General features: G+C 37.5%; 1 protein-coding gene across 1 annotated transcript; it reads left to right on the forward strand.

The window, feature by feature from the left end:
* Positions 1-7,638: 7,638 nt before the first annotated feature.
* On the forward strand, positions 7,639-10,733 carry LOC112201943 (disease resistance protein RPV1). Its single transcript, XM_040505950.1, has 2 exons — positions 7,639-8,304; positions 8,387-10,733. Exons 1-2 carry the CDS (start codon positions 7,793-7,795, stop codon positions 10,731-10,733), a joined length of 2,859 nt encoding a protein of 952 aa, XP_040361884.1. The 5' UTR covers positions 7,639-7,792.
* The last annotated feature ends 16,359 nt before the right edge of the window (positions 10,734-27,092 follow it).

Genomic DNA, 27,092 nt, shown 5'->3' on the forward strand with positions numbered 1-27,092 from the left:
CGCCGGGGGTCCCCAAAGAGGTCGTCGGAGATCTTATAGGGGGCCGGAGTGATTAATTGTCCCTTCAATAAACCTTTATTGTCCCCAATAGCCCTTTATTATCCCCCAATAAACATTTCGATCGCCGGAATGAGAACTACTCTCCCTAAAATCTGACAAATAAAACTTTGATTAAGGAAAAAATACAAAGAGATTACATCAATTCAAAACATTTATTAGGAGGACAATAAAAATAAAAAAAACAAAGAGGAGATGAGGCCAATTTGACCGGCTTCTACTCCTTCTCCGGTGAGGTCGAACCAACCGGTGGCAAGAGAGCTTCCTTGAGCGCTCGGACGGCGGCATTGAGGCTGATACGAGCTGCGAACTTGGAGCCGCTGGGGATTCTGACATTGATGTTGACTCGGGTCAATCGGCCTCGTCCACCGTGGGCCAGACAAGAACTTCTCTCGATCAGACTCAACTCGGGGATCCCAGCTCTGAATCCCCTGAAATCGGAACCAAATTTATCAGAGGTTGACGAAAGCCGCTAGCCGATCGATGCTGTTGTAAGAGTAGAGATCGACAACGGAAGCAGCCCAGTGTGCTCGTTTCCGATGAAGTCGAGGATTCAGAGGAAAGTCAAGTTGGAGATGCACTGAGGAATCTCGCCAGAAATGACTGATCTACTGTGGGGCCGAGCAAGGCGCTATTCTAGTGAGGCCAGATATGTCTAACACCGGAATCAGATTTTGGTGGGGAGAAAGTGAAAGAGGTCGAGGTGAGAGGGAGAGAGACGAGTGAGAGTGGCATAAATGTAGTTTATTAATTAAATTGAGGCTAAAATTGTCATTTTATATTGAATTAGGTTAGTGATTTGTATCGGAGTAAGTGAGATGATTTTAGCTCATTTTAGTGCTTTGGCTCAAAAACCCAAAAACATTTAGGGAGAGGATCCTCTCCTAAGCTAAATTCTCTCCTAACCTTCCTAAGCTTTTCATCCTAAACCGCCACGTGTCCAAAATAGATCCAACGGCTCCTATCTTGTATTGTCGTTTTTCTATCTTTTGCAGCTTAATCTGACGGTTGAAATTTCTCATTCTCTCTGCCTGCTCTCTCTCTCTCTCTCTCTCTCTCTCTCTCTCTCTCTCTCTCTCTCTCTCTCTCTCTCTCTCTCTCTCTCTCTCTCTCCCTCCCTCCTTCACCTTAATCAACTGCAGTCCTCCACAAGCCTTTGTGTTTCTTTAACCTCTCAGATTGAATCGAAAACGCAACAGGGTGGAGGATCCGAAACGGAGGTGACAGGGAGGACCAACAGAACATCAACAAATTTGGGAGATTGAATAACTGGTTTCACGAGGTAGAGGACGAGATCAAAGTTGCAAAGGAATAAAATGATAACTTGGAGGATGCAGGGAATGAATTGATTCTCACAGATGAGGAAGTGGTATTGTTCTAGATTGGCAAAGTCTTTGCCCATGTTCCGAAAGAAGAAGTGGAGAACAAGATAGAAGAAAAGAAAGAGGTAACTAGCAAAAGTTTAAAGAAACTCCATGAAGAGAAGAAGTCTGTTCTTGCACAGATGACCGAATTGAAGCAAATTTTATATGGAAAGTTCAAGGACTTCATCAATCTGGAGAGGATTGAAAGGGACTTATGATTGATTTGTTGTGCTGATGTTTCTTTGCTACTCTTTTGTTTACATGATTTTTGTTTCGCTCAGATTGAAGCAAACAACCCACATATTCCATGATTCCATGAAATGCTTCCACAACAAAAACCAATCGAAACATAGAATCGTCTATAATTGTTTCCTTTTTGTGGGCAGAGCAATCATGAAATTTCTCTCACATAAGATGTAGACCAAACAACGTAGGTTTTGCTTTGGTCTGGGTTTTACTTCACTTTGGCCTCTTGTTTGAAGAAGAGAGTTTGAAGAGAGGAAGAGAGAGTCCTTGTTTAGAAGAACATGAGAGAGAGAAAAATAAAATACAAAAAGACAATCCAAGTTTCATTGTAGACCATTAGATTTCAATATTGCCACATGTCTTTATCTCGTTAAAAGCTTAGGAAGGTTAGGAGAGAATTTAGCTTAGGAGAGGATCTTCTCCCGAATGTTTTATCGTTATGTTCTTTTCAATTTTCCTGCAGAAGCTTAGAACCTTTGAATGAAAATCCCAAAACCGATGCTTGAAACTAGGGCTGTCACTCGGTCGGTTCGAATCGGTTATAGGTATTACCAACTTCAAAACCAAAGATTTTAGTTTCAAAATTGAGCTACCAATTACCAACCAAAATTTTCGGTTTTGAATCATAACTACCAAATTCGGTATTTCGGTTTTCAGTATTACCAACTTTAGAACAATTAATTCTTTGTAATTAAAATTAGAAAGAACAAAACTAGGTTTTTCAATTTTATAGTCGTAAACTTTGTACTCATCTCCTAATTATGGCTTTCTTTTGTATATATGACATCAAGTTTGAGTCATTTTCAATAAAACTAGGTTATTTAACCATCTTTGACTAGATTACTTAAAATACATATATTATTAATATAGTATATGTAGTAATGTTCATACTATTATGAAAATTTTTATGTTTATTTATTAATATACATGTATGTGTATTGAACACCATAGTATATAAAGCTAACATTTAGATAATCGGTAGATTCGGTAAAAAACCAAACCAACTTTTTCAGTAATTTTCGATTTTAGTTTTATCTGTCTTGGTTACCAAAAAGTCGGTTTACCAAACTTAAAACATCGGTTGGTATTCGGTAAGTTTGGTAATTACCAAACCAAGTGGCAGCCCTACTTGAAACACAGAACCAGAGCAATCCGTAATTGGCCGTTGCATAGTCTTCTGTATCTTCGTCTTTCTCAATCACTTGGCTCTCTCAGTGATCCCTTGCTTCTTCTCCGCCTTCTCCTTTCTGAAACAACTCGCTCTCTCGGCTCTGCTGCTTCTGGTGCTCGTGGGTTTTGGCGGATGGCGCAGAAGAACGCTTCTCAGAGCAAAAGCTTCCGCTCCGGCTTTCCTTTTCTTCAATATTCTCTTCATATGGGGGTTTTATTTCTTTGTAACCCGACCAGATAAGCTCAATTAACTTCAACTATTGAATGCGTATTTGGGTTTGCGGAATTGGTTTGAAGTTTTGAACAATTTATCTGCAGCTGTGCCGCAACTAGACGATGCCGTTCTCAACTGTGGAGTCGTGTTATTCTTTATTGGTCTCTATAGGTTGGTAATTTTAAGCTCCACTGTGCTAATTTGATCCAAGAATATATAAATTGACAGCTAATAGGAGTTAGTGTTTTGTTAATGGCAGTATCATAACAAGTGACCCTGGCATTGTTACAAATGGGTCTGCCTCTTTAGACCACCCTATAGGGAGCTCAGCTTCTCAAGTTGATAATCACGATGAGGTTGAAAATTTTCAACTTGGTTAATTATCATCTCTTCTGACTAAAGATATAATTCTAGGGAAAATTCTTTTTGCGGAACTATTTTGTTTGACAGAAAAGAGGAGCCTTAGTTAATCAATTGTATTCTTAGTGGAAATGCGGTTGGTTGATGACCTTCTTACTTGTGCAGGAGTTGGAGCTCTTTGCAAGTGGTTTAGGCAATGAATCAACTCAAGTAAAACTTTCATTCTATTCATTCTTTCAATACCGTAGAATCTCTCACCGGACTATGTAAATGCTATGTTATCACACTATCAATTTTGTGTTGTAGAAAATTGGATAATTGTATTATATTCATCTCACCATGAGGTTTATATAGGGTTACATCATGTATACAAAAGGCAATACATAATAGCTATACTAATCAATCGCACATTACAAGTATGTCAATCGCATACATTACGAGTCTGTCAATCGCATACATTACGAATCTGTCAATCACATACATTAAGCAATACCTATTGCATGAATAGTCATTATCATTTACAACACTCCCCCTTGGATTTTCCATGTCAATAGTGTTACCTCTGCTATGCGCTTCAATGTTGTCTCGTCAAAAACCTTGCCAAGTAATAAAAACCCTGTGGGAAAAAACAACCTTGATCGAGGGAGAAAAAGAGCACAACACGAGTGAATGTGGAGTAGTCGACATCCTTCCACACTTCCCCTTGTGCCGCTCAAACTTGGTGATGACGTTTTGATCGTTACCTCAATAAAAACCTTGTCAGGTAACAAAAACTCTGTGGGACAAAAATAACCCTGGTTGAAGGGCAAAAAGAGCACAACACGTCCTTCACTCTTTGAGATCGAACATGTAGACATCATACCTCCCCCTGATGTCAAGGTCTCCCCCTGATTTCTACAATTATGGGATTTCAGATAAATTTTTTAATCCGATGATCTTCACATGTTTCTCGAAGGTGGATTTAGGTAACGACTTGGTAAACAAGTCCGCTACATTATCCTCTGAACGGATTTGATTCACTTTAATATTTAGAAGTGTTTGTTGTTGCTGATTGTAAAAGAACTTAGGCGATATATGCTTGGTGTTGTCACCCTTGATGAAACCTAACTTCATTTGCTCAATACAAGCTGCATTATCTTCATGAATGCATGTAGGTTCACTGTGGTAGACTTCAAACCACAAGTTCCTCGAATGTGTCTAACTACAGACCTTAGCCATATGCATTCTCGCACGACTTCATGTAGAGCGATAATCTCTGCATGATTTAAGGAAGTAGCAACAAGGGTCTGCTTTGTAGACCTCTAATATATCGCAGTGCTTCCTATGGTAAAGACATAACCAGTTTGGCAGCGACGTTTGTGAGGGTCAGAAAGATACCCTGCATCAGCAAAACCCATCAAGACATCGTTGTCATTTTGATGGAAGGGAGGAGGAGCACGGAAGGTGGCGTTTTGCCTTGTGGAGTCCGATCCCACACTTCCGTTATTTCTTTTCTCTCTGTAGGGATAGAACAAGCCCATATCAATCATACCTCTCAAGTATCGAAAGATTGTCTTTATGCCAATCCAATGGAGGCGTGTTGGCGCAGAACTGTGTCGAGCTAACAAGTTCACTGCGAATGAGATGTCTGGTCTTGTGCATTGAGATAAGTACAATAATGCGCCTATTGCACTTAGATAGGGCACTTCAGCTTCTAATAAGTCTTCGTCCTCATCCCTTGGACGAAACAGATCTTTTTTAGGCTCAAGACTACGACCGATCATAGGAGTACTTACAGGCTTTGCTTTATCTTCATTAAAGCACCTTAATAATTTTTGAGTATATGCTGACTGATGGATCATAATCTCATCACTACGATGCTCGAGTTCTAGTCCGAGGCAAAACCGTATTTTCCCAAGATCTTTTATCTCAAATTCGGATTTCAAGTACTTAGCAGTTTCCTTTAACTCATCTAGAGTTCCAATTAGGTTCATATCATCGACATAAACTGCTACAATTGCAAATCTGGAACTTGTCCTCTTTATAAACATGCATGGGCATATTTCATTGTTGACATATCCCTTCCCAATCAAGTAGTCCCTTAGACGGTTATACCACATCCATCCGGATTGTTTCAATCCATATAGTGAGCGTCTCAATCTTATTGAAAACGCGCTCCGTGGTTTAGAGTCACTTGACTTGGGTAATTGAAGTCTATGTTCCTATATATCTCTAAATCTAGATCTCCATAGAAATATGCTGTAGCCACATCCATAAGCTGCATGTCAAGTTTTTCAGGAACTACCAAACTCACAAGGTAGCGGAACGTTATAACGTCCATTACGGGAGAATATGTCTCCTCGTAGTCGATTCTAGGACGTTGTGAGAAACCTTGTGCCACGAGGCGGGCTTTATATCTAACCACCTCATTTTTCTCATTACGCTTTCTAACAAAGACCCATTAATGGCCAACAAACTTTATACTTGGGGAGCAATAGATGTCTATTGGGGGCAATATATGGCTGACAGACGTCTATTAGGGGGCAATAGACATCTATTAGGGGGGAATAGACTATTGGGACAATAGACGTCTATTGCTCCCTAATAGACGTCTATTATATTGGGGAGCAATAGAGGTCTATTACCCCTCTATTGGGGGCAATAGACGTCTATTGAGAGCAATAAACATTTCCGGTGAGGTTTTCAGAAAAGTCTGAGGGTCGGCGGCCGGTGACAGGATTCTGGCGAAGGTGGACGGAATCCTGCGAAAGTTGGCCGGAATCTGGCGGCCGGTGACCGGGCTCCGGCGAAGTCTTATGGTTTCTCTATCTTTCATTCTCTCTCTCTAAGTAACAAAAGTGAGGGTAAAATGGTATTAAAAAAAAAAATCTTAATGGGGTATTAGGGAAGACATTCTTAGAGTGTTTTGGGTAAAAGGGAATTAAAAAAACTTAATAGGGTAAGTGGGAAAAAAATCTCTAAAAATGGGGTAAATGGATAAAAACCCATTATAAAACTTTGATTAAATGATTCAACTAGTTAGGCACTGATTTGATGGAGGCTTGGAGCTGAACCTTTGATTGATATACTTAATAGGCTTAAACTAGTTTGTTATTATTGATATGCTGCCCAGAATATAATCAATTTTTTTTATTCCTGGCAGTTTGCAATGATTTTGTGTTTTAGCAATTTTACATTCTATGTAATTGGTAGGATGCTATTGATAGAAAAGCTAGAATTCATATGGAAATATAGAAAGAATAAGACTTTGATGGAAAACTTTGTACATTCATTCGCAACTGAAGTGTTCATCTTTACAATGGTATTGATACCTTGGTTTGAAGCTAGGCTATATAGGTGTATGGTAATTGAAACTCTAGTACAAATCCAGAGAGATCATGAGGCATTATGTAGTGAAGGTTTATTTTTGTATGGCTTGTATCACAATCACGCTTGTGAGCTGGGTGCAGCAAAGTTGCAATCTTGACATGTGACTTGGTTAAGACTGATTCCTTTGTCTAGTTATCCTCTACAATGCTTGTTTGTTTGGCTGCTTGTCTGATAGGATTGCAGGAGTGTTTAGTTCAGACATATATCAGTTTCCAGTCTTGTGATCAGTTTTCAATCCTAAATGAGGATCGATATCACATTCCAATCCTACAGTCTTAATAGTTATTTGTAATGCAGGTAATAATGAGTTCTACTAGTGGATAACAAAGAAAGATCATGAGTGAATGACAATAAATAATGTTGTTTTGGTTACTCTTAATGTGGTATATATAAGAGTAATAATTACATGAATATATATATCTCATTTATACGTAAGGCTTACGCCTTACGCCTCAAGGCAAACGCCTTCTTGAGGCTCTCCCGAAAACGCCTCGGCTTACGCCTCAACGTTTTAAAACATATTGCTACCAACTAAACAGGAGTTTCAGGGCCTTGCCATTAGATATCTTTAGTGCAATTAGCAGAACTATAATTTAAGACCAAGCAGCAGCCTGAATTAGACATTCTTATGAAGAATGATACGAAGTCTCAAATAGCAAATCCAAGCCAGCAGGCAGATTCAACCAATGCTCGTAATTAAAGAAACTGGATATGATTTTATTTAAAATAGAAAAGGGTGCCAATTTCACCTCTCTTACTTAATTAGTGCTAATTTCAAAATACAAAGTAATATATTTCCAAGTGGTCAATGATTTACTATTAGCTGATAGAAAGCGGAGATGGGTGGCCAAGCAAAAGTCTTCAAAAGTCTCCACTCCACCATCTACTTTCAAATTGTGGTCTTCTGCAATCTCGTTTCAGTGATCTGTTCCTAAAATCTCCTTCAAAACAGTTTGCTTAATTTGCTTCTTTTGGTTGCGTCCACCTTGTTGTCTTCTTCCGGTGGCTCTAAATGGCTTTGAGCAGTCCAAGATCCTCTGCATCTATTCCTTCATCACCTGCTGATCCTCAGTTCAAGCATGATGTGTTTCTCAGTTTCAGGGGAGAGGATACTCGGAAGGGGATTACATCCCAATTATATGAGGAACTGCAACACAGGAGAGGAATAAAAACATTCAAGGATGATAAAGAGCTCGAAGTAGGGGTGGCTATTTCTCCTAGTCTCCTAATGGCAATAGAAGAATCCAGGTTTGCTATCGTTATTCTGTCGCCAAACTATGCTTCTTCTCCTTGGTGTCTGGATGAACTTACAAGGATTTGTCAATGCATGGAAGGCAAGGACACAATTCTGCCACTATTTTATCATGTGGATCCATCTGATGTACGACACCAAAAGAACAGTTTTGAAGTGGCTTTCACTAAGCATGAAGAAAATTTTAGGCAACCGAAGGACAAGGTGAAGCAGTGGAGAGTTGCTTTACAGAAAGTGGCCAATGTATCCGGGTGGGATTTAAAGAATTACGGGTGAGCATGTTGAGACTATCTTATCTTGAAATTTCTAGATTCACTGCTTCTATAATAATTATTTGACCCTTCTTTTTCGTAGGTCTGATGGAGAACTTGTCAAAGATATTGTGGAATTTGTGTGCAGTAAAGTACAATCAATAGAATTTGAGTCTACACTGTACACAGCAGGTTTTGAACCATTTGAATCAACAATACAAGCCATGGAAGAGGTCACGAAGGCACTGAAAAATGATGACATCACTACCATTGGGGTTGAGGGCATGGGAGGGGTTGGCAAGACAAGCATGGTGAAATATGTTGCTGCACAAGCTCTAAAAAATGGGCATTTTAATCATGTGATTTTGGCTGTCATATCCCAAAGTCCCGACTTGTTAAGAATTCAAGGCATATTCGCAGACCTTCTGCACTTGAGATTGCATGAGGAGACATTGATTGGAAGAGCTGTTAAATTGAGAGCTAGGATGATGAGAGCAAACAAGATCCTCATAATCTTAGATGACATGTGGGACGAAATTGATTTGTCAAGCATAGGAGTTCCAAACTACAGCGAGCTTCAAAGATGCCATTCCAAAGTCATGCTGACCACAAGAAGAAGAAATGTATGTCACGTCATGAGAATGCAAGCACAAATTACTCTAGATATCCTTTCCGAAGAAGATTCTTGGACTTTGTTTGTAAAAAATGCAGCATCTTCTTTTCAGAAATCAAATGCAGCATCATCTTTTCAGGAATCAACCATTTTCTATGATATAGCGAGAAAGGTAGCTAGGGAATGTGCTGGTCTACCAATTGCATTGATAGCAGTTTCAAAAGCCCTTGGAGATAAAGACATAGAAGAATGGAAAGAAGCAGCTCAACGCCTAGAGAGGTCCCAAACAGCCAATCTCGATGACAAGGGAGATGTATTCAAATGCATAAAGTTCAGCTATGATTACTTGAGATCTAATGATGCCAAGTCATGTTTCTTGCTTTGCTGCCTATTCCCAGAAGATGAAGATATCCAAATAACAGACTTGATGAAATATGGGCTCGGGAAAGGATTGTTTACAGATGCCAACACACTAGAAGAAGCTCGAGGTATAGCACATTCAGTGGTCAAGTACCTTAAAGCTTCTTGCTTACTTTTGGATAGTACTGAGGATGGGTGCGTAAGGATGCATGATGTCATCCGGGATACAGCCATGTCAATTGCATTGTCTGAAGATGGCCATGGTTTTTTGGTAAAAGCTGGCTGTAAACTAAAGAATTGGCCAAGGGGTATGCATGAAGGCTACTCTGCAATCTCACTAATGGGAAACAAGATTCGCAAGCTTCCCGAGAATTTGGTATGTTCAAAACTCCAGATTTTATTACTACAGACTAATTATGATATACAAGAGATTCCAGAAAGCTTTTTCCAAAGTCCTAGTTCATTGATGGTCTTGGATTTTAGCAAAACTAGTATTTCATTACTACCCCAATCATTGAGTCTCCTAACCAACCTCCAAGCTTTGTATTTGGATTCTTGCAAGAAAATAATTGACATATCAATACTTGGAAACCTGAAGAAGCTTGAGATTCTTAGTATGAGAAAATTTCCTCTTATGGAATTGCCAGAAGAAATAGGGAATTTGGCTAATCTTAGGATGTTGGACGTCACTGGTGGATGTGTTGATACGATTCCATCTGAGGTGTTATCAAAGTTGTATAGATTAGAAGAACTATACATGCAATGTGATTTTGGGCATTGGTGGAGTGAAGTTGAGGGACCAGAAGAAAATAATATTTGCTTTGTTCAGTTAACCAGCTTGGAATATTTAATTATCTTGAAGGTTAACATATCTTCTGCAGATTTCTTGCCTAAAGACATTGAACTTTATCCAAATTGGGTAAACTTTAATATAGGTATCTGCAGAAAATCATTGGCCATACAATACCATTGGGTTAATTTGTTTTTAGATGATGATTCAAGAACCTTGACTCTTGACACAACAATCACTACGTTACCAGATTGGTTTATCAAGGTCGTAACAGCGAAAACAGAGAAACTACAGTACGTAGAGTGCAGGGGCTTATGTAACATTCTTGTGGAACATGAGCATGGCAAATTAGATTGTCTGAAGTATCTCACTCTATTTGGGCCCCATAGGAGGTTGAAAAAGTTGATGAATACAACAACATTAGTTCTTCCAAATAAATCAGTGTTCAAGAATTTGGAAGTCTTGGATATTCAAGTGGACTACCTGAAGGAATTATGTGTTGGTGAATTACCAACGGGGTCTCTACTCAATCTTAAGGTACTGAAAGTGGAGAAATGTTATAGTATGGTGAATGCAGTTGTCTCATCAAATTTGTTGAAGAGACTACAAAATCTGGAAACACTAAACTGCGGTTTCATGATTCAACTGGCATATGATTTTAAAGAAACATTTATAGCTCATGAGTAGATATCTTCATTAATATCTCAAGACACTCCAAAACCAATAGTGTTACCTATTGACTCCAAAACCAATAGGTAACACTATTGACTCCAAAACATTTTTAAGAGGATCAGGATTCTTTTTGAGATTTTGCAGGCTTCAATTTGAAGCATTTATAGCTCTGAAACTTTTCAGAAGCTAAAGGAGGACCATGTATGAGGTATAAAGTATAAATCACAATGCAGATGCTTCATATGTTAATTTTCATGTTCTGTTGGGGACTTGCATAATTATAGTTCTGTTCTTGTGATCATAGAGTGCTATCATTGTCAGATTTCATTGTTAGTTTTCTATGATTCATTTACAGTAATTATTTTTGTGAAAGTCTTGAAATTAGGTTCTGCATTATTGTGTAATAACAAGTGATCACTAAGGAGTTCTTGTAAATCTTGTTTTGTTGGTTAATGAAGCTAGTATGAAAGTCCAAGTGGGAGAATGTAAAACCTAATTGGACTATCATACAATATGGAACTTCATTAATCACAATATAAGATCATCTTAGGAACAAGGATTAAGGATTACACAATGTGATGCAATCCGGATAACTTGCAAATAAGGAAGTGTGATTATACTCTTTGCAGGTTGAGGAAACCTAATCCTATGTGGACTATAATTAGTTTACTAAGACATGAACTAAAGTATGCTTTGCAGAGGAGTTGAATCCATGATTCACAAGGAAATCTTTATGGGAAGGTTTAGGAATCATCAACTCATATATAAAGCAAGGTCCCTGTTCTCACAATTAATCAAGCAATATTGTCTACCCCATTATAGACTGCTAAGGCATTGGAGAGAACAGAAGACTTGTGCTTTCGGCATTGCAATGGCTTCTACATCATCAGGTTAGTAATCTTTCATCGACTTATTGGTTTGTGTTTCTTGAATGTATATGATGGATGTTTGTTCATGTTAATCTAACAATTGGTATCAGAGCCTATCATATGCTTTTTGAAACTGAACCTAAATTTAGGATTTATTTATTGGTGTTGAAAAACCTAAAGAAACAAAAAAAAAAAGGGAGAAGGGGTTATGGTCCGTGATTTTTTTTTAATTAAAAGCCCATCTGGTTGTTATGTGTTAAACGGACAAAACTTTCTATCTCCTCTCTCCCTTCTCTTCTTCACGTCAAAACACAAAAGGGGAACTTTTCTGGGTTCCTTAATTTCTGGAGATAAATTTCGAATTACTCCAAATTTTCAATACATATGATGCTTGATGAAATCCTTTGGATGTATGTATGTTGAATTGCACTGATATGCAGGAACAATTTGCTTAAGGTACACAACTCTTGAACTCTTCATCTCTGCTATGAAAATTTTCGATTCTGGGATATTGACTGCTTTTGTGATATATGGATAGTGAAAAGCATGTTATATCGTATTGTTCTTGCTTGATTAGATTACATAATTGAATTGTTTGATTGCTTATATGGTATTACGTTATCATTAGCTGTCAGGATTGCAAATTAGTTTCAATCCTAAAGAACAAGTTTTTTTTTTTAGGAGCTGTAAAGAAAAGACTAAAGCAAGCACTCATATACAGATTGGTTAATCCAACTAAAGCTATCTTAAAGTTCTCATCATGTTTGTTCACACAAACAAAATTTCTTCAAATTTTTTTTTTTTCCGCTGCAGAACTTTGATAAAAACAAAAGCTTTTTGTCTGTATGAACAAACATTAAAGAGCCTCAATCTCGTTTTAGGAATTTCAGTAATATCTCTCACCATAGTGGTTATGTTGTTGGAATTCTTAACTCAAGGATTTAAGATTGAGATTGCAATTCTATTCTGAGCTACTGAATGTTCTTCCACAGAAGGTTTAAAATTTCATTAGTAAGGCGTAGAATTGGCACATTACAGAGATATTAAAACACATAAAGTGGGGTGTTTTCTTTTAGCCACAGCAAAGAAACATTCATAGAAATTAGTGTTTTAAGAATTCTGGTTGTGTGGTAAAGAAACTAAAGGCTTGTTGTATCTTCTTGCTCAAATGTGTTGTGCAATAAGCAAACTGCAGAATGGGGTTAAAATTTAAAGAATGAACTCAAATGCTTGATAAAGAATGCTTCATGCATATTTTCTACAGAATGTATGAATTTTACTGAGTGCTTATTAAGGTTATTTCTTTCTTTTTCAGTTATGAGTCAGATGACAAAAATTGAAACTCTTACTGGTAGCAACTTTAAGAAGTGGAAAGCAGATGTAGAAATAGCTCTAGGACTTATGGACATTGACTTGCCACTTAGAGTTCCCGAACCACCAAAAATTACTGATACTAGCACCAGACTTGAAAAGGATAAAGCTGAAAAATGGGAGAGCAACAATAGAATGTGCATCAAGATTATGCAGAGGGCAATGACTGATACGGTAAGGGGAGGGATTCCTGCTTGTGAGAGAGCCGCAGATTTTTTAGCAGCCATAGAAGAAAAATTTAAGGAAAGTGATAAAGCTGAAATAACAAATCTCATGAATACCCTTTCAACTATGAAGTATGATGGTAATGGAAGTGTTAGGGAGCACTGTTTGAAGTTGATTGATATTGCAAGTAAGCTGAAAACTCTAGAAGTTCCTGTAGCAGATCCATGGCTAGTTTATTTAGCTCTTTCTTCTCTACCTCCTCAGTTTAGTCAACTTGTCACAACCTACAACACTCAGAGAGATAAGTGGACGATTAATGAACTCATATCCATTTGTGTGCAAGAAGAGGATAGGATTAAGAAGGAAAAAGGCAAAGTTGTTTCCACAGTAAACTTGGTGACAAAAGGGCAGTCAAAGAACTATGGGGTTAAGAAGCCTACATTCAAAAATTTCTCTAAGGGTTCATCTTCTGCTGGAGGATCTCACTTTTCTAAAGATAACAAAACTTCCAACTCAAATGTTTTCAAATGCTTTTTCTGTGACAAAGTCGGGCATCTAAAGAGGAACTGTCACAAATACAGAAATTGGTTGACAAAAAAGGGTATGTTTTCTGTTTTTGTTTGCTTTGAGTCTAACTTAGTACATGTTCCTTCTAATTCTTGGTGCCTAGATAGTGGTTCCCCTATTCACATAGCTAATACCTTGCAGGGATTCATAAAAAGGAGAACACCAAATAAAGAAGAACAAAACTTGTTCGTAGGGAATGGAATGAAGGTTGCAGTAGAGGCCATAGGAGTTGTTAGGCTTTTGTTAGGATCTGGTTTTTTGTTAGAATTGGATAATGTTTTCTATGTACCTTCCATGAGAAGGAATTTAATTTCTTGTTCTCAACTTGTTGACAATGATTTCAGTTTTTTCATTAATAAAATTGAGTGGAAATTATTTTATGATAATTCTGCTATTGGCAATGCTTTTCGATTTAATGGCTTGTGGCAATTGGAATGTTCATATCCAAATGAGTCTTTTCTTGTTGAATCTGTTGGTGTCAAAAGAAATTTAATCAATGAAAAATCTTCTACTCTTTGGCATAAAAGATTAGGACATATTTCTAAAGAAAGAATGCAGAAATTAATCAAAGAAAACATTCTGCCTGTTTTGGATTTTTCTGATTATGATGTATGTGTTGATTGCATTAAAGGAAAGCTGACAAACTTTAGAAAGAAAGGGTCAACTAGGAGTCTGCAACCTTTAGAGCTAATTCATACTGATATTTGTGGTCCATTCTCAACCCAAACCATTTGTAGGAACCACTATTTTATAACCTTCATTGATGACTATTCTAGGTTTTGTTATTTGTACCTTATTTCAGAAAAATCACAAGCACTTGAAAAATTTAAGATTTTTAAAATGGAAGTTGAAAATCAGTTGGAAAGAACAATTAAGGTAGTGAGATCTGACAGGGGAGGTGAATACTATGGGAAATATGATGAAACTGGGCAACATAAAGGACCTTTTGCATTGTTCTTAGAGGAATGTGGAATTGTAGCTCAATACACAACACCGGGGACACCTGAGCAGAATGGGGTAGCTGAGAGGAAGAATAGGACATTGTTGAATATGGTTAGAAGCATGATGTGCACTACTGGACTTCCTAAATTTTTGTGGGGTGAGGCACTGAAGACGGCAAATTATATATGCAATAGGGTGCCTAGTAAAGCAGTAGATAAAACTCCCTTTGAACTTTGGATTGGTAGAAAACCTAGTTTGGCACACCTACACGTTTGGGGAAGCAAGGCTGAGGCTAGACCATATAATCCGCAGGAGAAAAAGCTAGATTCCAAGACTGTCAGTGGTTTCTTCATAGGTTTTCCAGAAAAATCTAAGGGTTTTAGGTTCTATTGTCCCAAATATCATCTGAGGATCATTGAAACAAGGAATGCTAAATTTATTGAAGAAACTCAGTTGCAAGAAAAGGAGGATTTAAGCGATTTTCTCATAGAACAAGAAGAAGCAGTAGCTAAAAGTTTATCTCAGCAACATCAAAATTCAGAAACCTTCTCACCTATGTCAGTTGTTCATCCTTCTATTAGTTCACTTCCTGATGAAGAAAATCTGGAAAACCATGTTCCTGAGCCGATCATTCCCATTGAAAATCATCACAATCATGATCCGCAGATGCTAGATCAACTTGTAGTGCAGGAACCTCCACCTCAACCACAACCACAGCCTATTCAACCATTAAGACAATCGCAGAGAGTAAGGAGGTCAGCAATTCCTGATGATTACATAGTTTACTTACAAGAAACAGATTTTGATTTAGGGGAAGAGAGCGATCCTGTCACCTACAAACAAGCTGTAGATAGTATTCAATCTAAACAATGGAAGAAAGCTATGGAGTCTGAGTTGCAATCTATGAGTGACAATGCAGTTTGGGAATTATCAGAGTTGCCTCCTAATGTCAAACCTATAGGCTGCAAGTGGGTGTTCAAAACAAAGAAAAATTCAGATGGGAGTGTAGAACGACATAAAGCTAGACTAGTGGCAAAGGGTTTTACACAGAGAGAAGGGGTAGATTACAATGAGACTTTTTCCCCTGTTTCAACAAAGGATTCTTTTCGTATTATTATGGCTTTGGTTGCGCACTATAACATGGAACTACACCAAATGGACGTAAAAACTGCTTTTTTGAATGGAGATTTGCATGAGGATATTTATATGACACAACCTGAGGGGTTTATTGCTTCTGGGAATGAAAGGTTAGTCTGCAAACTTAAAAAATCTATCTACGGATTAAAACAAGCTTCGAGACAGTGGTATTTAAAATTTGATTCTGTGATGGTAAAGTTTGGTTTTGAAGAAAATCCTCTTGATGAATGTGTATACTTGAAAACTAGTGGGAGCAGATTTATTTTTCTGATTTTGTATGTAGATGATATTCTTCTTGCCAGCAGTGACTTAAATTTCCTTAATGAAACTAAGTCTTTTCTGTCTAGAAACTTCGATATGAAAGATTTAGGAGATTCATCTTATGTTCTGGGTATAGAGATTGTCAGGGATAGAACTCGAGGTCTTCTGGGATTATCTCAAAGGAATTATATAGAAAAGGTGTTGAAGAGGTTTAAGATGGAAAAATGTGCTCCTAGTGATGCTCCTATGACAAAAGGAGATATGTTGCATAAAGATCAATGCCCTAGAAACAGCTTAGAGCAAGAAGCAATGAAGGATAAGCCTTATGCCTCATTGGTAGGCAGCCTCATGTATGCGCAGGTCTGCACTAGACCTGACATAGCCTACTCAGTTGGAATACTTGGAAGATTTCAAACTAATCCTGGACATGCACATTGGGTTGCTGGGAAAAAGGTCTTGAGATATTTGCAGAAAACCAAGGATTATATGCTAGTGTATAAGAAGATAGATGGTCAAGAACTTGCTGTGTTTGGTTTCTCTGATGCAGATTTTGTGGGAAAGCAGAAGGTTCAACAACAAAGAAAATCAACTTCTGGTTTTATTTTTATGTTGGCTGGTGGCGCTATTTCTTGGAAGAGTGTGAAACAGACTAGTATCACTACATCTACCATGTATGCTGAATTTGTTGCTTTATATGAGGCAACTATTCATGGAGTGTGGCTTAGAAATTTTATTAGAGGCATGAAAGTTATAGATACCATACACAGACCCTTGCCAATATATTGTGATAACAGTGCTGCAGTGTTCTTTTCGAAGAACAATAAGAGATCTTCAAAATCTAAATTTGTGGATCCAAAATATCTGTTGGTAAGAGAGAAAGTAAAGCTTGATGAAATTTGTGTAGAGCATGTGTCTTCTGAGGATATGTTGGCTGATCCATTCACTAAACCATTATCTGTTGCAGTTTTTAAAGAACATGTTAAGAATATGGGTTTAGTTGAGTCTTTAGATGTTGTTTGAATCAGTGGGAGCTTATAATTTGTTTTAGAAGCTCAGGTTTGATGTAATTTTCATTAAAGAACATCTTTGTATTTTCTGATTCATTTGGATGATGAACTATCAGTTATATTTTTATTATGGCAGCTTGAATTTGGTGTTTGTATTACTGCAGTAAATTAAGAAATATATGTATATATGTGCCTGTATTTGGAAATTTGATTTTATGCAGGATAAGAAGACTAAGAGCAGCTGCTTATGATCCATACTAAGCTGTCATTTTGGTTTTGGACAGTGAGCAGAGGATCAGGATTCTTTTTGAGATTTTGCAGGCTTCAATTTGAAGCATTTATAGCTCTGAAACTTTTCAGAAGCTAAAGGAGGACCATGTATGAGGTATAAAGTATAAATCACAATGCAGATGCTTCATATGTTAATTTTCATGTTCTGTTGGGGACTTGCATAATTATAGTTCTGTTCTTGTGATCATAGAGTGCTATCATTGTCAGATTTCATTGTTAGTTTTCTATGATTCATTTACAGTAATTATTTTTGTGAAAGTCTTGAAATTAGGTTCTGCATTATTGTGTAATAACAAGTGATCACTAAGGAGTTCTTGTAAATCTTGTTTTGTTGGTTAATGAAGCTAGTATGAAAGTCCAAGTGGGAGAATGTAAAACCTAATTGGACTATCATACAATATGGAACTTCATTAATCACAATATAAGATCATCTTAGGAACAAGGATTAAGGATTACACAATGTGATGCAATCCGGATAACTTGCAAATAAGGAAGTGTGATTATACTCTTTGCAGGTTGAGGAAACCTAATCCTATGTGGACTATAATTAGTTTACTAAGACATGAACTAAAGTATGCTTTGCAGAGGAGTTGAATCCATGATTCACAAGGAAATCTTTATGGGAAGGTTTAGGAATCATCAACTCATATATAAAGCAAGGTCCCTGTTCTCACAATTAATCAAGCAATATTGTCTACCCCATTATAGACTGCTAAGGCATTGGAGAGAACAGAAGACTTGTGCTTTCGGCATTGCAATGGCTTCTACATCATCAGGTTAGTAATCTTTCATCGACTTATTGGTTTGTGTTTCTTGAATGTATATGATGGATGTTTGTTCATGTTAATCTAACATGTTGGACGTCACTGGTGGATGTGTTGATACGATTCCATCTGAGGTGTTATCAAAGTTGTATAGATTAGAAGAACTATACATGCAATGTGATTTTGGGCATTGGTGGAGTGAAGTTGAGGGACCAGAAGAAAATAATATTTGCTTTGTTCAGTTAACCAGCTTGGAATATTTAATTATCTTGAAGGTTAACATATCTTCTGCAGATTTCTTGCCTAAAGACATTGAACTTTATCCAAATTGGGTAAACTTTAATATAGGTATCTGCAGAAAATCATTGGCCATACAATACCATTGGGTTAATTTGTTTTTAGATGATGATTCAAGAACCTTGACTCTTGACACAACAATCACTACGTTACCAGATTGGTTTATCAAGGTCGTAACAGCGAAAACAGAGAAACTACAGTACGTAGAGTGCAGGGGCTTATGTAACATTCTTGTGGAACATGAGCATGGCAAATTAGATTGTCTGAAGTATCTCACTCTATTTGGGCCCCATAGGAGGTTGAAAAAGTTGATGAATACAACAACATTAGTTCTTCCAAATAAATCAGTGTTCAAGAATTTGGAAGTCTTGGATATTCAAGTGGACTACCTGAAGGAATTATGTGTTGGTGAATTACCAACGGGGTCTCTACTCAATCTTAAGGTACTGAAAGTGGAGAAATGTTATAGTATGGTGAATGCAGTTGTCTCATCAAATTTGTTGAAGAGACTACAAAATCTGGAAACACTAAACTGCGGTTTCCTGATTCAACTGGCATATGTATTTGATACTGAAGGGCTCGAGCCAGAGCAACTTGTGCTGACAAATTTGAGAGAATTGATATTGCGTGATCTCTGGAAATTAAGAAAAATATGGCAAGGTCCGGCTCCTCATTCAGTCTTCTGTAATCTTAATATTTTGGCATTTCGTTACTGCCATAAGCTGAAAAGTCTTTTGCCGCACCATGTAGCTCAATGTCTTTTGCAATTAAAACACCTTTGGGTAGAGGAGTGCTGTGGCCTGGACAGAGTTATTGAACCAAGTGAGCAAACTGAGAGTCAAATGGTTGTATTTCCAAGATTAAAGGACATAGTTTTGAGAAGGCTTCCACAGCTCACAAGGTTCTACAGAAGTGCTACTATCGATCATGTTGAATGCCCTTCGTTGGAGCACTTGTATGTGGACAAATGCCCCCAGTTCTCCACCCCTGCTGCTTCTGACTTCCACAGCAGGAACCAAGTCCAAGTCAACGATAAAGAACAGTTGTATCTCTAATGAGAAGGTATGTATGTCATCAGCTTTATTAATATTCTTTTTCTTGTCTATTCTGATTTCTCTTTTCTTTTTGTTCTCTTTTCCATTTATTTCCTTAATTCCTTAAAGCTCTTATTTGCTTCAAAGATAGACTGGGCTAGTCTTATGAGCTCACAGTTAGAGCACTGCTTAAAGCTGTTTTAACGTTGGATTGTTGAGAAAAACTTTTGCTTCTGGAGAAAGATATAGTAGATGCAGGAGGATTTTTTTTTTTGACTGTATAAATCTATAGAGTACTAGTTCTCATTAATATATCGGATTAATCTTGTCAGCTTTTAATGCAAATAGTTATGTGCATTGCTGCATCCGACCAAGGAAGTTTTAACAAGTGTGTTTCTGTTTCATTTTAAATTTTTTCTTTTCTGGTTAGCCGTTGTTAGCTCACTCTTATTCTTTATTCTTTTGATAATCAACTGGTAGTTAATATGGACTGTGGAGCTTGCAGAAGGATAAAATTAGCACACATATTTCAACCAGACATTCGAAAGCTTAATGAATTTGATTTTCATTACTCTATCAATACAAAGTAGTATTCAACAATGCATATTTAGAACAAAAGTATGAAAACAGAGGTCGCGGTAAAATTCAAACTTGTTACAATAGCTTGATCTATTTCTTATTGTGTTGCACTTTGTTTGAATTTCTATGGCTGATTTGTTTCCAATTAATTAGAGATGTTGTTAACATTTTCAAGACACTTACGAAATTGCTGAATGTTTACTTCTCTGTTACTTTCAAATTGACTATCAGAATGATGGACACGTATGGCTTCTGAATAAAAGTTGATGCACCGCCGCAGAGAAGAAACTTTACATGTTCAGCGGTCCAGAAAGGTGGTTCCTCAATTGGGTAATGTTGAATGTTCACTTTTTTTTTACTTCTTTTGGGCTAATTTTTTAGTGTTGAAATCAACAATATGGATGCTAGTATCATGTTTCCGAAGTACTCAGCATTTCTACTTGCAAGTATTTGGGTGTTGCATTTGAATCATCCAATCTTGATAGTGGAAATCTCATATATGTATGTGTTGAAACCCAAAAAAAAATTATTAATTATATTGGTCCAGTTTTAAAGCCCAGCTTACTTAGCTTAGGAGTACTTGGTGAGTAGACTCCTTGTCATATGAAGACTCTACATTGACAAAGCAAAAGAGGGGGCAAAACAAAAATGGTGATCAGCTACCATACAATTCAAAATGTTGTTATCCAACCAAACTTCAATTATCAATCTTGAAAGAAAGATAATGGTAGGATGGAAACGTGAAACATGCATGCAGTGTACCATTTGAAATTCAAATTGAAATTGACTGGACAATATGTACACATGCTTTGGAGATTAACGGATCAACATGGTTTACAAACACTCAAATTCAAAGATGAGTTCAAACCTGATTTGATCAACATCGACTTTGATGTATAAATTAAACAGGCGACGAGGCAAAAAAGGCTACAAAGAGGAGAGCAGAAAGAAAAGAAATACACAGAGAGTAAAAGCAAAGAATATGTAGCAGAAAATAATAGTCGTAAAAGAAGAGAGGTGCAACGTCCGGGTAGCAAGAAGGCCAAGTTTCATTGAAGAAAGAGGAAACAAAGAGTTGCAGGTATACGGTTGCATCTGTGTTAATTTTCTAACATTAATTTTCTAGATGATGTTCTTGACAGAGAAATAAGTACGCCTCTTCTGCACTTCATATTTCTCCAACTAATCCAAATGCCGCGTGTCTTGTGCTGCCCCAAATCACAAAGCTCTAATAGGCCGTTCATGAACGACCACAACTGTTGGAGTCCTTATAAGCCCTTCAAAATGACAACAATACTATTGCTGCTGCCTTTAAATGCTCTCAGGCTTAAAATATTGGAACAAAAAAAAAAAGTTGTTCACAACGGCGTTTTAATGTTTAAAGCTTCTCTGAGATGGTGCGCTGTTGTTAATATGGATGCTCCAAAAACTCTACTAGGCCGTTCATGAACGACCACAACTATTATAGTTTTTTAAAAGGTCCTGAATGCCCCAGAATTCATTGCATTAAAATAAAATGGTTGTTCATAAACAGCCAAGTTTTAATGTTTAAAGCCTCTTAAAAATGGTGTTTTTGTTGTTTTTTGGTGCCACGATGTATAATGCGTTGGAATAAGAATAGATGTTCTTGAACAACTACTGGGTTTCAAGATTTTTGGTGCCCATATGCACGTGATTTCCTCCTTGAAAAAAAAAAGGGATGATGCCCAAACAAAAGCCTTTGAAGCAAACCATAATTGCTTGATATTGATTAATGTTAACAAAAGACAAGAGCTCAGCAGGTGGTGAATTTGATCAGTCAAATGAATTCAAGCACTGACGCAATGAAGGCCAATGAGAATTGTCAGAAAAGTTAATTAATTAATGGATCGATCATAATTTTTCATTGATTTAACTTGAAGAGTAGCATGTGGAAAAGTCCGAAGACTTCAAATTCAATTTATTGGGCTTCCTACAAAAGAAACATAAGCAAGCCCAGTCTACAGAAGTTCACTTCAAATCTTGAGCTCTGAATTGAAAACCCGACTCGTTAAAATGACAAATAATGACTCGACGTAAAGCTTAACTCTTCGCAATGGGTATCCAAATTACTTATTTACTTGAGCCCATTTACTTTGAAGCTCGAGCCCAATTAATTTGTTCGTCGACAATAGCATAGGCGGCATAAAGCCCATTTTCAAATCTTGGGCCCACTACAAAGCTTGGTACATTGGGTCCCCAGATCAAGTTAAAGGACACTCTATCAAATTGGGTGTCCAAAAGAAATACATTTGACGGATTCAAAATAATATATATATATATATATACACATCCGTCGAACACAAAAGTTGGTACAAAACCAAAAATACCAATTCTCTAAACTGCAATGGTTTGATCCCTTTCAAGGGTATGTAGGCAATCTAGCAACCCACTAGATGCAACTACAAATCCAAACAGAATCTCTGACTCCACTAGTCATATTCAGCCAGTCTTAAATTGAATCACTGACTCCAGTCAAATTCTCCCAACACCAGAAATACAAATTCTTGTAAACTACAACGGTTTGATCCATTTTCAAGGGTATGTAGGCAATCTAGCGACTCACTAGATGCAACCGCAAGTCCAAATAGAATCTTTGACTCCACCAGTCAAATTCATCCAAACCGAATCTCTGACTCCATTAGTCAAATTCATCCAATCTGAATCCCTGACCTTACCAGTCAAATTCATCCAAACACCATAAAGGTCAAATCATTCCCAAAATGACCTCAGACACAAATCGAATCCCTGGTTCACGCACACTAAATTCGTCCAAACACTATTCTCATTCCAAAAAGCAATACCTTCTAATGGGTCATTCACTCATTGGAATTCTTAAACTATGAGTGGCTTGATCCCTCTCCAAGGGTACGTAGACAACCCATTCAAATATCTGAGTATAGTTGCAAAAACAAACAAACACACATCCACAATTGGTTTCTTCATAAATGGAATCAAAGGGTGTTTCCCTGTAAAAAGGGAATATAATTAAGAGACACATTTTGTCTTGAATGGGTAGAACCTGAAATAATTAAAATTCTATATTCACTGAATGAATACGAGTGAAATTATGTTGGGTGACATTTACGCTCATTGTGTGCAATTTTTACTCAATAGTATGCGTAGGTTTATAATAGTTTATATTATATGACAACAATATTGTAGGGATTGAAGTAACGGTAATGTTGTTGAAAGGTTTGACTTGATGTATAAACTTTTGAAAGCGTACAAATTGTTGTCAAGATAGGGAAGTATTAAGCCCAAAATTATCGTACCACATGGATTAATGGCTAACCCACAATCATTGGGTAGTCGGGACTAAAGTCACTAAGCATGCAAAAGAAGAACTAAATAAACAAAAATTCTACTCTAAGGCACCAAGCCTTAGCAATGCTAGGCTTTGGTTTTCACTAAAGCCTAATCAAAACTAAGAGTCTAGTGGTAGATATGCATAAATGAGTGGAAGAGTTCAATGTTTGGGAGTTGATTATAACTTAACAAAAAGTAATGAAATGTAAAGCAGCAAAAATAAATATGAAATGTAAACAATAAAAAATGAGAATGTCGGGTGCTAGGGAGGTTCCTTCACCCAAATCTCATGTGTCAAAAGCTAATCTAATGTAGATGCAAATTTTCTATTTTGGCGGTAGTCGTATCCAAGGAGATTCAAAGCTCAAGGATCGAAATTCTCTTTCATTGTATTCCTACTCTGGTTCAAGGGTCGTAGGCCTTGGCATGAATTAGAGCGGGTTCAAGGCTCACTAATTCATATCAAGAGGCCTAAAGATTGAGGAATTAGACTGCTAAGCGATTAACCCGCTCAATCACGCAATGGATGTAAATCACCATGCTTATAACCCCTGAATATGAAATTGAAGGTTTCTAGCTTAGGAATTAGAAGGGGTAAAGCCTCTAACTCCGTCCTAGACATGCTCAAAATACACATCCTAGAGTTGACTAGGCTCATAGACATGCATTTTATCGCTATACATCCGTCCGGATTGTTTCAATCTATATAGTGAGCGTCTCAATCTTATTGAAAACTCACTCCGTGGTTTATAGCCACTTGACTTGGGTAATTGAAGTCCATCTGAAACCTTCGTGTGTGTGTTTGTGTATATATATGTATATATATATATATATATATATATATTTATATATAAATATATATCTGAATCTAGATCCCCATAGAGATATGTTATAACCACATCCATAACCTGCATGTCAAGTTTTTCAGAAACTACTAAACTGACAAGGTAGCGGAACGTTATAACGTCCATTACGGGACAATATGTTTCCTCGTAGTCAATTCTAGGGCATTGTGAGAAACCTTGCGCCACAAGGCGGGCTTTGTATCTAACAACCTCATTTTTCTCATTACGCTTTCTAATAAAGACCCATTTATGGCTAACAGGCTTTATACTTGGGGATGTCAGCGTTATAGGCCAAAATACCTGTCTCTTTGTTAGTGAATCCAATTCAACCAAGATCGCATCTTTCAATTTAGGCTAGTCTGCTCTTCGTTGACATTCTTCAACGGAGCGAGGTTTGATATCATCGTGTTCTATGATTCCTTGAGCAATAGAATATGCAAACACATCACCAAGGATAATAGAATCTCGATTCAACGTCTCATGTACACTAGTGTAATTCATGGAGATCTCCCTATTCCCTGGAATTGGTTCTAACATTGGAGCGTCCCACAATGATGTCTCTTGGACATAACCATAATCCAAAATATCTTCATGAGATGGGTTATTTATGTCGATGATTAATGGATCTTTCTATTCCAAACTCGCTTAATTTCTCAAGCGAGAATCCATCAAACCTTTGGGCCTCCCACGTTTCCTTGCTGGGAGCCCGGCATGAGCCACATTGCCATCACTATTAGTGGTGGCGGCGCCATGCCCAATACCCCTAGGGGTGGCACCATGTCCATGATTTTTAGGGACATAAATCCTTGCAGGCACGTTTGCAGCAGGTATATGTGATCTTGTCACTTTAGCGATATCAGAAAACGCATCAGGCATAGAGTCTGCTATGTTTTGAAGATCGAGAATTCTCCGCACTTCAATTTCGGACTGTGCGGTTCGGGGATCAAGATGAGACAAAGTGGGGACAGACCACGACAATTCCTGTCATTCCTGTTGAACATTATTGTTCCTACCTCCCCTAACGACGGGAAGACTGTCTTATCAAAGTGACAATTCTTAAATCTAGCAGTAAATAGATCGCCTATCAAGGGTTCTAAGTAGTGGATAATGATTGGAGAGTCATATCCAACATAAATGCCTAATCGTCTTTGAGGACCCATTTTGGTGCGCTGTGGCGGCGTAATTGGTACATAAACTGTACACCCAAATATGCATAAGTGTGAGACATCAGGCTCATATCCAGTAACCATCTGGGATGCAGAAAAGGATTGAGTGGCAGTAGGCCTAAGATAAATGAGCACAGCTGCATGCAATATTGCATAGCCACAAGCAGAAATAGGGAGATTGGTGCACATAACCAATGCTCTAGCGACCGTTTTGAAGTATTTTAATGGCAGGTTCTGCGAGACCATTTTGGGTGTGAACATGAGGAACAGGGTGTTCAACCTCAATCCCAATGGACATGTAATAGTCATCAAACATTTTTGATGTAAACTCTCCAGTATTGTCAAGACGAATTGACTTAATGAGATGATCAGGGTGGTGAGCCCTTAATTTAATGATTTGTGCTTGGAGTTTAGTAAATGCAGCATTTCTTGTGGGCAATAGCATAACATGTGACCATCGTGTCGATGCATCAACCAACACCATAAAATATCTAAATGGTCTGCAAGTTGGTTGAATAGGTCCATAAATATCACCTTGGATTTTTTGCAAGAATGTTATGTTTTCTTTAGTGTCCTTTGCATAGGATGGTCTCGATCCTAATTTTGCTAAAGAGCAGACTTTGCAAAACGAATGATGAGCTTTGTAAGCAACCAAGGAAGAATTTGGTTGTACCACGAAGTCACAATTGACTGTAGAAGTAGAGAAAGGAACCAAGGAGGCATTAGTGGTGTCAATACCACTTTTGGGCTGTAGGGGGTAGGCAGCGCTAGCCCTTCCTTGGATCAAATTTCAGTTTTGACTTCTTTTTGTTTTAAAAAATGGATATCCGTGTGAAGTCTTTAATATACGGATCATCATATCACGACCTGGGTGTCCCAAACAGTCATGCCAAAGCCTATATGTGTCAGAATCCCATAAGTCATCTCTCATGACATGGTTGGATTCAATAATTTGAATAATGGTTGCATACAACTCACTAGAGCGACACATAAGTTTCTCTAATACTCGTTTATGTTCGTAGTCATTAGAGGTGATACAAAAGAACTCTTGTCCATTCTCACAATGTGTTTCCACATGAAAACCACTGGCTCTTATATCTTTAAAACTCAATAGGGTTCCTCCAGCTCTAGGAGCATATAGAGCTTTTGTGACATTAATATTTGTGCCATTTGGCAACATAAATTGAGCTGGTCCTCGACCATGAATCAATTGTGATGGTCCAGCCATCGTAGTCACAGAAGATCGACTTGGCGTCATCCATAGAAATAGTTGCCTATGTCGCAATATAGTATGTGTGTTGCCACTATCAACAAGGCATTCCAACTCTCCAGGAAACATACTGAAAATAAATAAAGTTTGGAATTAAAACATGTCCATGACATCGAATAATAATATGAAACTTTATTAATAAAGATAGCCAATGATTACATCAAAGGTCCCAAAAAGTTTAATCCAAAATAAAATCAAACTAAGACACATTGTAGTCACTCTATCCGTTTGGTAACTCCAATCAAATATGATCAGGAAAGTAGAGAGAAATGTTGGTGGAGCGAGACTCTCTTAAGTACCATTAATCTCAATGACTTTCCTAGACATCATATTTCATTGGGTGCACCACATAAGAAAGAGTTTAATACAATTGTCATTTATTGACTAAGGCATATTGCCATTACAAAAATTCTTGGAAAATAAAAGGACTAATCTAATCAAAGTCTGCGGCATCCTTGTGCACTTCATCGTCAGTTTTGAAG

Source organism: Rosa chinensis, chromosome 5 (genome assembly GCF_002994745.2).
Source record: "Rosa chinensis cultivar Old Blush chromosome 5, RchiOBHm-V2, whole genome shotgun sequence".
NCBI lineage: Eukaryota > Viridiplantae > Streptophyta > Magnoliopsida > Rosales > Rosaceae > Rosa > Rosa chinensis.

What these genes read in the sequence shown, in the direction of transcription:
- LOC112201943 (XM_040505950.1), top strand. Translation starts at nt 7,793, where the DNA reads ATGGCTTTGAGCAGTCCAAGATCCTCTGCATCTATTCCTTCATCACCT. An exon ending in TGGGATTTAAAGAATTACGG is followed by an intron (nt 8,305 to 8,386) that starts GTGAGCATGTTG and finishes TCTTTTTCGTAG; the next exon opens with GTCTGATGGAGAACTTGTCA.